General features: G+C 37.1%; 1 protein-coding gene across 5 annotated transcripts in view; it reads left to right on the top strand.

Moving 5' to 3' along the window:
* The window catches only part of LOC128994181 (serine/arginine repetitive matrix protein 2-like), a 65,358-nt gene that overhangs the window by 37,681 nt on the left and 11,409 nt on the right, over positions 1-16,268 (top strand). For 4 of the 5 annotated variants that reach the window (XM_054418550.1, XM_054418548.1, XM_054418549.1 and 1 more), the window contains exons 9-13: positions 7,813-8,812; positions 9,354-9,480; positions 10,584-10,748; positions 11,158-11,273; positions 12,002-12,158. In XM_054418550.1, the coding sequence (XP_054274525.1) occupies positions 7,813-8,812; positions 9,354-9,480; positions 10,584-10,748; positions 11,158-11,273; positions 12,002-12,158 (1,565 nt within the window). Of the gene's footprint in view, positions 1-7,812; positions 8,813-9,353; positions 9,481-10,583; positions 10,749-11,157; positions 11,274-12,001; positions 12,159-13,001; positions 13,069-16,268 lie in introns of all 5 variants that reach the window. The other variant, XR_008490875.1, reaches the window with a different exon arrangement.

Consider the following 16,268-nt stretch of genomic DNA (forward strand, 5'->3'; position numbering starts at 1 on the left):
GCTAAACTCATAACCATCTAAGTCCAACCTTACTTAGTTATGTTAGCCATCCATACTCCAAGGTATGCTGCAAATGTGTCTTATCGCTTCCTATAGATTTTTAATAAACATCCTTCTGTGAGTAAGTGTTGTGGTAAGGAATAGAGTTCAGATAGTTTACCTGAGAATCGAGAATTTGTATTGATACTAATGTCTCATAATACCGATTCAATTCCTAATCTATTATATTATTAAAGTGATGCAATCAAATTTTATGTAAACGTTTAAGGCTATTTACCAAATAAAAATATAGGCATATGGCACATCAAAATGAAGCTTAGAGTGTGTAGATTTGCCGAAAAGTATTGATTTGCACGAATTTCCTAAGGGCTCTGCCCCACAGGCTGATTTCCAAAGGGCTACGGCTGGCATGCTTCCAAAGTTTAGATTATTTAATTTAATTTAGTTGATAAAACAGCTGGTCAGTACAATGAACTGGTGTTTGTTTATTTACTCGCAGAAAAATGTTTGTAACGCTTTATGTAGATTATGTGTGGTTTTAAAGAAAGGTGGTATATACGTTTAGTAAAGTAAGTTATTGCTCAAAGTTTCATTTTGTAATGTATTATATATAGTAAGCTACATGTAAAGAGGCTTGACTCAAATTGAAGAATTATGGTAAAACATGTCATTCATGAAGCATCAATATGAATCAATTGAATATTGATGCTATTGCTACACTAAGGTATGTTGTCATATTCTTTTGGATCTATTAACATCAAAAGTAGGGGTTTGAAAGTACTTATACTTAGTACAGTCCAACCTCAGTATAATGAATCTGAAGGGACCGAACTGAATATTCATTATATCAAGGATTTTGTTAGAACGAGGTTCGTTATATAGAGGTTAGGTTTGCAGGAATTTCGCTAAGTCGAGGTTCAGAACCAGCGTCGGTCAATACAGGTCGGGATTTGACCTCATTAAAATACAATTAAAGTAGCATAGGTTACAATACTTTACAGTACACTGTTTACATTGTACAGTAGAACCTAAATTATCCAGCATAATAAAGGGGAGGGATCTTGAATATTGCGCAATCATGACAATGGCATTGACCTTGGTACAGGTTAAAAACTGTAAGTTTAAAATCACAGCTTGTTCTAACCCTCCTAAAACCTAGCCAAACACTGTATTGTGTAGTCATAAACTATGTAAAGAACAAAACAGCAACAAACCGCAGTGCTCCTTCTTGGTTAACTGCGTTAACGGATGAGCGATTTCACTGTACTTGGGGATGAATTTCCTATAGTATGACGCAGTACCCAGAAAACTCAGCACGTCTTTGACTTTACGGGGACGGGGGAAATCCTGTATGGCCCGAATATTTTCCTGGAGGGGCCTTATACCATTTGGCTGTACTTCATGCCCCAATATTTCAATTTTAGTGTAGAAAAAATGACATTTAGATGTCTTAAGCTTCAAACGAGCGGTCCTAAGTCTTTTGAATGTCTCTTCTAAACTCTTAAGCTGCGAGTCAAAAGTGTTACCATACACGACCAAGTCGTCAATGTATAAAACTATTCCGTGATACAGCAATCCCGCAAAAACCCTGTTCATTGATCGCTGGAAAGCATTTGGACTAGTTTTCATTCCCTGAGGGAGACGGGTATAGCGATACAACCCCTTGTGGGTTATGAAAGTTGTATAATCCCTATGCTCGGGGGCTATTGGCTGTTGAAAAAATGCCTGATTTACGTCCATTTGAGAGTAGAATGACGCACCTTCCAAGGTCTCAAGGATAGTATCTATTCGGGGGAGAGGATATTTGTCATCCACTATTAGTTCGTTTATTTTCTTATAATTATGTACTAAACGAAACTTACCCCCAGGTTTCTTTACCATGAAAGTAGGTGCCGCATACTGGCTCTGACAGTGTTCAATAACGCCAGCTTCTAATAAACCGTCCACCTGTCTATCTAATTCTTCCCTTTCTTTGGGGCCTAACCGATAGGGAGGTAGGGCTACAGGTTCATCGGACTTAACTCTTATCTCGTACGGGGGAATATTGGCTTCCTCTAAGTCTGTATCGTCCTTAGCAAACACGTCCCTGTAAGAATTTATTAGCTCCTGTGCTAATTTGAATTGAGAAGGCGTTAACTGTGGGTTTATATCTATTTTGTTCCCGCCACTATCAGTTATACTTCCTGAGAAGGTAGGAAGTAGAGGGTCCGATTTAGGTACTATCGTTAGAATATCAGATTCTACAACATCAGAGATACCATTAAAAATAGGGCTTAAAGTCACGTTTTGGGGCTCGGGCTCGTGGAAAAGTGTTTCCAAATTATGAATCACGTTGGATGCATCTAGTGTAAAGTTTTGGGAAGCATCTAATAAATCGACTGAGACTATTTGTACTGGGGCACTACGTGTAGCGGCTGACTCATCATTGCGCGCTGAAGTGCGTGTCCAGTTACCTAGCATCGGCAACTCTGTACGTTGACCCTGGCACGAGAACGTAACTGTTCGCTTATCATAATCGAGTACTGTACAATACTGAGACAAGAAATCATTTCCTAGCAGTAGAGAACAATTAAGTTCCTCTACTACAAATACATTATGTACAAAACACTTAGAGTCTATGCGAAATTCCACTTCTGCTTCACCTAACACATTTAAATGGGTTTTACCCGCTGTAGTGAGGAGTGCGTTAGTTGGCTTGATAATATATTTTGATTCCCTGAGCTCCTTGCTATTTACACATGAAATATTAGCTCCAGAATCTAAGAGTATAGCTACTTCACCGCCCTCCATTAGTCCGTTCACGTGCAAAGGATATCTTTTCTTGATTCCCCGAGTAACAACTGAGCTGCAAACACTTTCCGCTTTCATTTGTTTTGTAAAGTCAGAAAGGAACCTTACATGCTTTTGCTGATATTGCTTTTGCACGCATGGATTGTAAATGTTACACTCATCATTATCTATGCTATGTACACTGTCGTTAAACTTCCGAGGTATTTGGCCAGCGGGGGGAGGTTCATCATCCCCCGGCCTAATTAGTTTTTTTGATAACGAGGGGCACGACAGTCAACAGTGAAATGTCCCATGTTATGACAATTCCTACAAGGCTGACTGGGGAAGTTAGAGAAATGCACCTGTTTACCAGGTCGGCCCCCATAATGTACATTTTCCCTGCGGGGGTATCGGTCACGATCACTGTACGAATTAAGCTGAGTATAAGACCTTGATTTGTGGTAAGGGCTTTCAGATCGGTAAGGACTACGTCCCCTTTCATCTCGATTATTATAGCTGGTACGGGCGGGGGAATGGCGATAACTTGGTCTCCTATTCTCCTCGCGGTATGGTGATCTGGCAGGTGATCGGTGATACTTTTGGGAACTAGACGACCTATTTTCTTCATGACGTGGTAAACTACGAGAGCTATGTGGAGTATAGGGCGAGATATCCCTACGAGATCGCCTGCTGTCGTCTAAGGATCTGTCGTCGACTCTATCTTTACCATAGCGTTCAACTCTGTCGGTTTTAGCAGAAACATGTATCTCGTGCACCATTTCAGTAAGAGAATTTAATTTGGCTTCAATATCAGCATGACTGGACTGCTTAGGCTCCAATACCCCAAATCTACGCCTTAACAAGTAATTACCATGCTCAAATTTAGCAATGTTCGCCTTTAACAATCCTAGAGTGGTATTATCCAAAATTGAAATTTGCTGCAACATCGCAGGATTTAACCCCTTTAGAATATGACCGCAGATTTTGGACTCGTCCATTGTCGAGTCGACCAGCCGGCAGAGTTTTTCAACGTCAGCAGTATATTCTGCTACCGTTTCATTAGGTTGTTGGACTCGTGAGTTTAGCTCTAGCATAAGCAGTTCTTTGCTTTCAACCGGTGCAAAATTCGATAAGAAAGCAGTTTTGTAAGCTTCATAGGTAGCCTGAGGGTTTTTAACTTCAAGATTTTCAAAAAAACTTAGTGCAGCGTTTTCCAGATACATGGGAAGATATAAGACCTTTTTATTATCATCCCATGCGTTTATCTTGGATGCACGCTCAAATTTGTTAAAAAATATGTGAATATCCTGACCAGCTTTTCCCGTGAAATTTCCAGGTTGATAAAAAGGAGATTTTTCCCTATTCATAGTGACGGCTTCTGAAGGTTCAAGCGTATAAAGTGAACTGTTGGTCTGGTCGACGGTATGCGATTCCGAGCCGGCACCTAAGGTCTGGATGTCGGTATTTTGATATACGGGGGCGGGGTTAGCGGTAGATGGAAGTTGTCTATTATCTAAATTTATCTCATTATGATACTCATTAACTGAATCATAAGTGTGGAACTCACTTGGTGAACTATACAAAGAAAGTTTAGAATCCTGATCGTACTTAAGTTTCAATAATCTAAGATTACCTCTTAAATAGTCGAGATCAGCGTCTACCGGATAAGTTAGCCCTAAATTTTTATACCAGTTTAATACCTCCTTTCTATTACAGCTTTTAATGTCTGACAAACTTAGTGCGTCCATTACTCGCCATTACACATAGTTTTGTTATATGACATGAAAAAAATGATCTAAATAAAATAATTCATAGAGCTAATGTAACAAAATCAATCCACACATTCCTACGTTAAAGAAACACATTACTAATTTTTAACTCGCTATAGAAGCCTATCGCATCCTATCAATAGGTACAAAATAAAAGACATGAACAGATATAAAATTTAACTTTAAACAGCGTTAATGTTATCAATCGTCATTTAAATAACACGCATAAGCAATCTTCAATAATACAAAACAAAAATATTCGTGTAAATAAGCTAATAATAATAATTATAATCGAGCCCTAATACCTGGTAAAAGACGTATAAAACGAAAGAGTGGCTAAAAACTTTAAAACTAGATTAATACAGAGGCCTAACAACGAGAATTAAGCATGAGCTGCAGCTCACTGTCGTCAAGCTATTTATTCTCAACGAGGGTATATCAAACGGCTTAAATTGCTTATCACGCGCCCAAAATCAAAAATAGATGATACTTTTATAAAACACAACACTAAATAGAAATTACTTACTTTCTAACATGCACAAAAACATACAACGATTGTCCAGGTAATAATAACAAAGGCCTAACAATTATAGACATATAAGATGTAACTCAAACAAAAGAAATTACTGATGTACACACAAAAGAACTATTCTTAAGTAAAAACTTAAGACACGGCTGTCTCCACCATTTGCCACGATTGAAATTGTGACCGGGGGCGTAACCGGGATCGATTTAAAATAATAAGAATACTTTAGTGAGAGGTAAAAGAATGTTTAATCACTATTCAAATAAAATGGGTGGACAATATGATAAAGATAATAATAAAGACAATAATAAAAATGGATGATAAAATAATTACAGGCTCCTTTTATTTAAGTAGGCCTAAGCAAATGAAATTTATATAAAACTCTAATAATTATAATTCTTTTTGACACTTTATTATATTCAAACAGGAATTTAATAGTAACTATATTTATTCACACAAATTATAAATGAAATCAATTATTATAAAAATGATTACGATTAACATCAATCAATCACTGACTTTAAAAAGGTAAGTTAGCCTGGACAATCACAAAAATTATAAAGTTAAATATTAATAAAGTAATCGCCTTACCAAAAACCCGGAGACCGGCGAAGTGTCCCCTTTGAGTCTGGGGGCCAAGTCTCTTCCTTTCGGTCAACTCCGACCTCAGTCTCTCCAAAGTACAATTGCTAAGTCTACGGTTTTTGTGGGTCGGTCGATTGAGCAAGCTACGTGTCATCAAGAATTCTGTCTACTAAATGCCAATGTTCTGACACTGGTATATGCATTGTGAAATCCATTTACCAGGTCTTTTACTTTTGAAATATAATCCCAAAATAATTTTTGGTGACTACCCGTCACAAAACAGTAGAAAGTTTTGTAAGCTACTGCTCGCGATAGGCCGGTAGGCTACTTACAGTACAGTACTGATTTATCACAACAGAGGAATGTCAATAATAATCATTATCTATAGCATTGGTGTTGCTAGTTGAAACGTGTATAATCATAGCCAACTTAAGGATAATAAAAACACTCGTAAAAGGAATGTTAAAATAACGATGTTGCTATTCTTTCTCTTTGGTTTTGTTTTTATATTCTTTCTTAGTTTTCTCTTTATCCAAAAATTGTACAGTTCACCATAGTTATCCATCCCTTATCGCCCAATCACAGCTTACTAAGGCCGGGGCCACACTTGTAATTTTTAACCAGCGAGACTGTTTTTTCCGTTTTCACGTGCGACGCACGTGAAACAGTTTGACCGTGGCCACACTCGTCTTACGAGATAGGGTTTTCGGGCCAACCAGTGAGACTGATAGAGCATGCCACACTGGCAATAAAAATCGTCCGTGTCCGTGTTCCGCCCCCTCCCCTCCACGCTCACTGTACAGTATAGAAACGTCCGTGGAAAAAATTCAACGGGATAAGATGAGTGTGTTCACTCCCATAAGCCGCAATGCCTCGCGACTAGTTTTACGTGCAACGCCCGTGGAATGTTAGTAGAGAATACACGTGCAATTCCGTTTGTCAGTCTCGCTGGTAAACGCGTTCACGGACGTTTTTACTCTAGTGTGGCCTGCCCCATATACCGTAATGTATCTCTCAAACCCACGGGTAACGCCCGTGGAAAAAATTCAGCGAGATAAGATGAGTGTGGCCCCGGCCTAAACATTACATCGTCATCAGTCCTCAGTGAATGAAATCGGTTCTCAGTTGCAACATAGCGCGCGCAGCGACAGCAGACAAAGATGTAAAACGGAGCAGACAAATGTTAGCGCAAGCGATGACGTGACCTTTCCATTTCATTTGATAAAGAAACAGATTTTCCCAAAACAATAATTGGGTGGGGGATTTGTTATATCGAGGGAAAGACGTAGACAATTCGTTATGCAGAGGTTAAATTCGCAATGTAGAGGTTCTGACAATGATAAATTCGTTGTATTGAGGTGTCTTATTTTAGCCGAAATCACGAAAAATTCGTTAAATCAAGGTCGTTGTTATGGTTTGTTTGTTATGGAGAGGTCTTATGGAGAGTTGTAGGGGATTAAAAAAAATTCGTTATATGGTCACATTTTCTTCCCGTTGCAAAGCACGGGTATAGCAGCTTGTGACTAATTAAACTACTAATGTTGGTCATCAGGGAATTGATTTTTTTTTAGTTCAGGTGGTTTGTCAAAAAGGGTTCTATTGCAGTGAGGTTACATTTGAACATTTGTTGTAGAGCAATTATTCAGGAGATTAGTTCTGTGTATTCAGTTAATGGTAGTTGGTTATCAGGTCGATGGACATTGTATCTATACAATTTTTTCTATACAAGTAGGCTTGCAGTTCTGTGATTTTTTTTCTACAAGTAAGCCACATCAGTGTTTCCTGTGTTTGCCAAGACAACATTATTAATAACTTGCATTTTTACAATTGTCAGTTTGTCAGCAGGGAACACATTGAAATAAACATGGAATGAGTACCATCTCCTGCTGCAAACCTTAGCTGCAGAGGTTCTTGATTTGCTCCTAAGGTTTATTTTTAGTTTGCTAAACCTTGAGCTTGGCATGGGTAACGTAAAAACTTGATGGGTCAAGTAAGCTTGCCATGTCTTAGGTTGCAAAAAGACATATGATACTGGATAAAAATGGTAACTTATATATTGTTATTTGTTAGGTTTACACATAAGCCTTTTTCACACTTTTTCATAACTACGATATTAATTAAATTTTTTTAACATCACTTAAAAAACACACTTTTATTTCTCAGGTATCTGAAGAAAGGAAACCCACCATTCTGACAGTAAACAGAGTCCAAGTGATGGAACCACTCTTACCTAGAGTGTCAGTTAACCCTACTAAGCAGTCTGGACCCAGCCTGCCTGTCAGTGAGTTGGACGTGTCGGAGAAGAAGGTGAAAGAACGTCTGCTAGAGGAGGAAGTGGGCAAGAAGGATATGGAACCCAGTGACTCTGTGCAAACGGACATAAAGAGTGAAGTGGAGTGTTGTACGGTGAAACCAGTGGTGGCAGAGATAACAGCTAGAGTGGGAGGAGGGGGAGAAAGTCCTGCGGGGGGAGGGGAGCAGGGCAACACGCAAGGTGAAGATTCAGGGATAGAATCCATGGACGCTCTGTCAGAAAAGTCACCCAACCAGGGCGAATCACCTTGTCGCAAAGACGATAAAGATCCTAGTGGAATAGTACCTGCCTCTAATTCTAATTTAGAAAAAACACGGACTAAAAGCGGTGAGGGAGAAACCCCGCCTCCTGTTAGTGTTTCTAGTGTTAAAGTCGAGGGCGCGAGTGATAGTGTCAATGTCACAGACAAAAGTGCCGATCGAACTGAACCCCCGGTACCTATACCCGTTGTTGATACATCTATAAGTAAAAGTGAACCTACCGTAGTTGAAAAACAGACTGATAGCGATAACGTTAAAGAAGAAGGGCCGAGTTTGGAAGGTAAACCGGTAACGGAACCAACTGTCTTGAACTCTCCCACGTTAGAAGATCCTCAACCTATTAGAATTACCCCGGCCCTGTATACCTACTCTAACCCCGAGAAGCATAGAGAAGACACCCCCTCGCCTAGCCCTGCTGAGGAGGAACCGACCACTCCGGTGCTGGAGAGTCCTCCTCCTGCTGTGCAACTTCCCCCAGCCAGGGCTAAGAGAAAAAGGAAGCAGGACCTGGAGGAACGGCTGGAAGACGGTAAACCCAGTTTAGAGCCTACAACAGAGGCTCCTGCGGAGAAGCAGAAACCTGCACTGGGTATGACATTTCATTGATGAGACTATTTAGTTTATGTTTGTACATTATGCTGCTGAGATTACCATTTTCTTCTAACTATTTTATGATCAATTTTTCGTTTTGCAAATAATTTTATTTTTAATAGAAGAAGCTTTTTAAATATGCAACCAATTTAATCTGTCATGATTATCAATAATTTATTTCATATTTATAAACAAATAAGATTTATTTACATTATCTACTAAATTCAACACCGTATCTACCTTCTTTCCGTCTATGTGTACCACTTAAAATTAAACTATTTTAGCATTTCTTATCTAGATTTTTCAATTTAAAAATCTTTTAATTTCAATTTTGTGTATCCATTCCTTTCAGATATCAATCTACTAGTCTATTTCAATCAGGATGTAAACTATTTTTCTCTGGCTGGTTAAAATACCTCAAGTACCTCCAGTGGTTAAGTGATTACCTCCATTGATCAACAAATAAGGAATTATATGCTAGAGGCTGCAGGCTGTATAGTATATATTATTGAAGTGATTTGACTGTTGGGTTTGTGTAGACTCGGTGAGGACGCCGAGGTCAGGCAGCGGTGGAAAGTCTCTGTTAGAGCAGCTGCTGATAGAAATACCCTCTGAGCAGAGCTTGGAGCAGCGGCGAACACGAAATACTCGCTCTCACTCCAACAGGTAACTTGAGTGTCTTAAAAGTCCCGTATTTTACCAGGAGGTCACAAAAGTCACCTCACTTAGTTTAGCAGGGGCCGGATATCGCTGAACAGTTAACTTTTTTGCTAGGAAGTCACAGAAGTTACTGGGAGGCATTTATTTTACTAGGGAGTAGCAACTTTTACAACAGTCACTGAATTATCATTTATTTTATTTACTAGGGAGTTGCAGAAGTTACTGAAAGGCACTTATTTTACTCGAGAGTTATATTAGTCCCTGAAAAGTCACTTTTTAACTTGCTGTTTGGGGAAAGTCACTGATTTAGATTTAAATGCATTCAAGTCATTGATTTTAATCAGAGCCAAAGAAATTAAATATATCCTAATTAATATAATTTTATCATTAAAACCAACATAAGAACAAAAATGTAGCTATATACGAATTATATATTAAGTAAAAACAAAAAAGTAATTGTACATGACTTTTATGCACTTTCAGGTTAGTTTTTTAAGGGGGAAAAGCAACTTTTCTTTGGAATAATTATTGAGGAGAAAGGAAGGATACACAAACTAACTCACCTGAATAAAGAGTCCCAGGAGGTTAATAGAACACATAGAAAGTACACATTAAACTGATATTTCGCCCCTTTCAGGGGCTTCTTGAGAGGTAGAAGCTAGAATGGAAGTTACAGTTCTGGCCAAACAAAGTTTCTAAAAGGGGCGAAATATCATCTTAATGTGTACTTTCTATGTGTTTTATTCACTTTCATAATTTACTGAGGGATCAACTCGCTTCTGAAACTTGTACTGTATATTTTATTACGATAGAAAAACTACACTTATCTTCAACAGTTCTTTCAGGTAAAAGGTCATAAAAAAGTCACATATTTTTATTTTACTAATTGGTTACCCTGAGTCTGAATTTGAATGTGATATTTGTTTATTTTTCATTTATTTTGAAAGCTTTAAAAAAAAATTAGTAGGCTTCAATTGAAGTATGGATTAGAATGTAATTTTTCAATGCTGAATAGAAAGACTTGGGCAAGGAAGACTTTTTTGGCTATTGCTGGTTTAAATACACCTATGAGTCATGAGCTTTGTTTTTAACTCACTTGACCTATGCAGGATGGGTCACCCGAGTCCGGACGTCGGGTCCAGCGGGTCTCGTACACCCAAGGTCAGTCCCAACTCCATGACGCCCCCAGCGATACGACAGCCTTCCAAACGTACCAGGCGAGGCTCAGAGAGTTCCAACGCCTCTCATGATGACTTGCCTTCCTCCGCACCCAGGTATGTCCACAAGTCCTGTCAATATGTTGGTGTCCAATTCCAAAATTTACAGTCGGTCCAAAAAGTGTCAACAGTGATCACCTTTGGGATTATTTTTCATTGAACAACAAACTGAGTTTTAAATTGCAACACAACTTAAACACTTGGTTGGTATGTCAAAAGGTGAAAGATTTGCGGGTTTAATCTTAAATATGTTACTCAACATCTGGCTGTTAAGTGTTAATTACACAAAAAAATGTCTTAGACAAGTACTGAAATCAGGTTTAAGTTTGAGAGGAGGTTATTTTGATATTTTTAAAAGTTGTATAGTACTTGGCCTGATTATCTTTATTTTTCTTATCTATAAAGCATGAAAAATGGGTCCTAACAAGTGGCACTTAAATTTTTATACCTCTGTTATTTTTTGCAGACCAAGCAAACGGAAGTGCTCAGAGAATGCTGCCGAACTGATAAAAGCATGCATGGGGTTGGAGGAATACCAAGGAAAGAAACCAGCAGATGCGGAAACTATCAAACCCAAAAAAGGTATGATTGTAGTATATCCAGTCACAATTTGATTGAAATATTTGTTTTTTTTAGATTGACTTAGTTTAATTTATTTGGTAAATTTACAACTAAATTTACTGTTTTACATTTATTTTATGTAGTTGCAGTAGGCTATTCACAATCAAGTATGACACACATATTTTTATTTTATTTAACCATTAAAATGTTATTTATTAGCAGTACCTCACAAAAGAAGAGCAAAGAACTTTCACAATGTGATAATAATATGGAAATATCTCAATATATTTTGGTTAAATTTGCATTGTTGAGACTTCTTTCTTGTCTCATACCAGAAGTATATCATATCATATCAACCATCTATATTTTTAAATATTCAAAATTTTTCTTCGATTTATTTTATTTTTAAAGCATTGAGTGTCTGGTATAAAATGCTTGAGACTTACATTACACACTATTAATTACATTAAGTTTAAAACATCCTAGCTAAGCTATAGCCCGAAACTGTTTTATACATTACTTAAGGCCAGAAGTAGAAGGTTGTGGCAATGTTACATGGACAATAATCATTAGTGATGACAGGATATGAACCTGGAATAGAAGCTCTGTGCTACCACTAGACCAACTTTCTCTCCACAACAGTACTGTAGAACACTAGGGATTTTTGGGCTTTTTAATGGGAGCTCTTTGTAATAATAGTTTAACAAAATATTTTGTCATTTAAAATACTGATCGGTGTTTGGCACCAGGAGCGAGTTCAACTTCGGCAGAAGGTGTGGAATCGTCAGACGATGAGCCTTTGATAGAGATCGTGGGGAAGAACCGGAGCAAGACCAACTCCGTGTCGGAGGAACACCCGAGTCCTTCTCCGCGGTCATCGCGCGGCAGCAAAGACGAGGAGGGAAAGTGAGTCAGTTTGTTGTGTTGGCAATAGTCTAAGTGGCGACCGCTCAGGTCAGGGATCATGTTAGGCGTACAGAAACATTGCCAACTGAATGTTGTCTTGGACAAACAAGTTGGTAGTGGCTGTGATAACTACCAGTTTGTTGCTTTCTAGTTTCTTGCTTGGCGCTCATTCCAAATTGCTTTCAAAATGTTGTTGGACTCTTGTAAATTCATTTGTAAGACGACCAACAAAACAGACTTTTATTCAACACTCTTCTCTAGAATTGTTAGCAAATAACAGCAAGCTTGGTTGTTTAATTTCTAACGTAACAAATTTTAGGTTTTTTTACTAAAGTGTTTTGAATTTTTTGAAAAGTATTTATATAAATATTATCAGTGATGTAAATGTGTGTTTTAATTTTATATAACTTTACAATCTTCCTGTAAGTTTGTCAACGTTACAAAAGGAATTAAGCTATGGTGACTGATGTTGAAAAAATTGGTTTAAAATAATTGATTTATAACATGTGTTAAAAAAGAATTGTATGACTTATACCTTTACAACAAAGTGAAAGAGATTATATGAATGAATTTATTTATTGGCAGATATATTAATCACTCAATTTTGTGAAATTGTTTGTGTTTCTGTAAAATAATATGATCCCTGATTTGGGTACGGAGAGTGTTTTAATCTATACATTTTTTTCCATATAATTTTTTAAGTATACTTACTGCCATGTTTAAATTTTATAGAGTTAGAAAATTGTTAGTTTTATTTTCACTTACTATTTGAGTGTTTTTGTTATTTATAAGTATTATTTTGTTTTTACTTGTGTGGAAGTTTGGTTTTCATTGTTCTTTCAGCTTTCTGGGGTGGTGATTCAGTTCTATTTATAGCTGTTACCATTTATAAATCTCATCAAATAAGAAGGTAGGTCTAACTTACTTCAGCAGTTTGTTTTATGGTATGTACACTATTTGCTTATGTTCAACATAAAAGTGGGTGTTTTATTTTTATTTGTGGCTTAAATTCTTGACTGACTTTCTCTTATAGTGTGTAGTCTTTCGGGCTAATTCCAATTTTTACATTTTCACTCATACAATATGGCAGGAATTGTACATACTGTTAATACACTTTTTTCAATCTAAAATACTTATGCATAAACACATCATCACATGTACATCAGTGTCCCAATATCACATATTTAACACTTTGTAAGATAGCTCGTCTACATCTACTTGATTGAGGTTATGAATGTGATAACCTTATTAATGGTGTCCCTGGAGTATGTGTGCATCCTGTCTTTACTAACCCAATTATTTAATACAAAAACCCCGAGCACTTTCACACAGTTATACATTTTGAGTCTTCACTATAAGAATGATTTCAAGCGCTTCAATGGTTTCATTTTGGACACAGGTAAATTTTCTCTTCATCTACAGTAGTATGAATGACAACAACAGATCTTGTACAACTCATAGAACTTGTAGGTTTAAAAATAGCCTTAACTAAACTAATAAACACAGTCAGGCAATGCATTCTTTAGACCTTTTAGGGTTATCCCAAATTGTGTTTTAGTCCTTAAAAATAAATTTGAAGATTTAGAATTTTCACAATTAACTCACTAAATTTGTATTGAAATTTTTGTTGCTTTGAGCTTTTAATTAGTTTATAAGTAGTAGAAATAGCGAAATTAAATCAAAGTAAAACTAAGGGTTTGGGGGTGAAGGATAGACGGTTTTTATGGTTAATAGGACGAGCGAAGCTATTTGAGTTTACCTTATAGTTCAATTTTTATTAAATTTTTTTCTAGTTTGATTTAATTCTACATGTTTTATAGCTAGGTTTGAAAACATTGCAAGGTTAAGGTAATGGCTAAGAGACTAAGAAGCAAAATTTCCTTAACAAACCCCCGTCGTAAAGCTTTCTTACTTTTTCCATTTAGTGTTTTGGTGAGAAAGCAATTTGCCTAAGAATTCATTTAAAGAGTTCTCATAGCTTTTGTTAACACTTTATAAAAAAATTACCTGTAAATAGGTACATCTTAAGAAAAACAGCCTACTGCTTAGTCAATGCACCTCGTTTGAACAAAATTAATCATGTTAAGTTTGATGAAATTCTACGTTTGTATATAATGCTATAAATATCATTCCTAGTTTCTCTATGAAATCTTTTGTCGTAAAGCTTTCTTACTTTTTCCATTTAGTGTTTTGGTGAGAAAGCAATTTGCCTAAGAATTCATTAAAAGAGTTCTCATAGCTTTTGTTAACACTTTATAAAAAAATTACCTGTAAATAGGTACATCTTAAGAAAAACAGCCTACTGCTTAGTCAATGCACCTCGTTTGAACAAAATTAATCATGTTCAGTTTGATGAAATTCTACGTTTGTATATAATGCTATAAATATCATTCCTAGTTTCTCTATGAAATCTTTTTTCAAAAACATTGTAAAATGAATTATCCAAATAAAAGTTAAATCACTCGAAATCACAGTTTAACCATCAAATAGACAGGAAGGTTTGATTTGGTTTTTTATAGGAAAAAAAGCTAACCTTTACTTGCGGTGAGTAGTCTTCTCAATAGAAAACACATTTATAACACACAAAATTGAAATATTTAACAATTACTGACTACCTTGTCTTTCACAAAGAAAGGAAAGATGGAAATTGCATTGTGTTGGAAATATTTTGGCCAGGAAAAATAAAAAGCAACCTAAAACTATCTTTGGACTAAACATATCGTGATTGTCTCCTGACTGAAAATTCTGACTTTGGGGATGTGTCGATTCTCGATACCACCAATCGATCGTCAATAGTCTATTCTGATACTGATACTCAACTCGTCTACGAAGATCGTGCGATCGGAAAATTAACGCTGTTTCCAATTGTACAAGACGACGATGACGTTTCCATAACTGCGGGAGTCAATGATGATGTCTACTTAGCAGCGAGAAATAATCAGAATTTTGCCACAATCATGGAAGATGGTGATAATTTCTACAGGATTGCTGAAGATGTTCATTATTGTTCTGCGATTGCGATAGACAATGCCATTTCTATGTCTACAGGAGTCAATGATGATGTCTACATGGGCGTGGGAGATGATCAGAATTTTGCCATGATCGTGGAAGATGATGATAATTTCTACAGGATTGCTGAAGATGTTTATTATTGTTCTGCAATTGCGATAGACAATGCCATTTCTGTGACCACAGGAGTCAATGATAATGTCTACATGGGCGTGGGAGGTGATCAGAATTTTGCCTCAATCATGGAAGATGGTGATAATTTCTACAGGATTGCTGTAGATGTTCATTTTGCGATAGACAATGCCATTTCTGTGACCACAGGAGTCAATGATGATGTCTACATGGGCGTGGGAGGTGATCAGAATTTGGCCATGATCGTGGAAGAAACTAATGACGTTTCCATAACTGCGGGAGACAATGATGATGTCTACTTAGCCGCGAGAAATAATCTGAATTTTGCCTCGATCATCGAAGATGGTGATAATTTCTACAGGATTGCTGTAGGTGTTCATTATTGTTCTGCAATTGCGATAGACAATGCCATTTCTGTGACCACAGGAGTCAATGATGATGTCTACATGGGCGTGGGAGGTGATCAGAATTTTGCCTCAATCATGGAAGATGGTGGTAATTTCTACAGGATTGCTGTAGATGTTCATTATTGTTCTACAATTGCGATAGACAATGCCATTTTTGTGACCACAGGAGTCAATGATAATGTCTACATGGGCGTGGGAGGTGATCAGAATTTTGCCTCAATCATGGAAGATGGTGATAATTTCTACAGGATTGCTGTAGATGTTCATTATTGTTCTGCAATTGCGATAGACAATGCCATTTCTGTGACCACAGGAGTCAATGATAATGTCTACATGGGCGTGGGAGGTGATTAGAATTTTGCCTCAATCATGGATGATGGTGATAATTTCTACAGGATTGCTGTAGATGTTCATTATTGTTCTGCAATTGCGATAGACAATGCCATTTCTGTGACCACAGGAGTCAATGATAATGTCTACATGGGCGTGGGAGGTGATTAGAATTTTGCCTCAATCATGGATGATGGTGATAATTTCTACAGGATTGCTGTAGATGTTCATT

Source organism: Macrosteles quadrilineatus, unplaced genomic scaffold (assembly GCF_028750875.1).
Source record: "Macrosteles quadrilineatus isolate MER2022 unplaced genomic scaffold, UCM_ALF_1.0 Scaffold_5__1_contigs__length_97177068, whole genome shotgun sequence".
NCBI lineage: Eukaryota > Metazoa > Arthropoda > Insecta > Hemiptera > Cicadellidae > Macrosteles > Macrosteles quadrilineatus.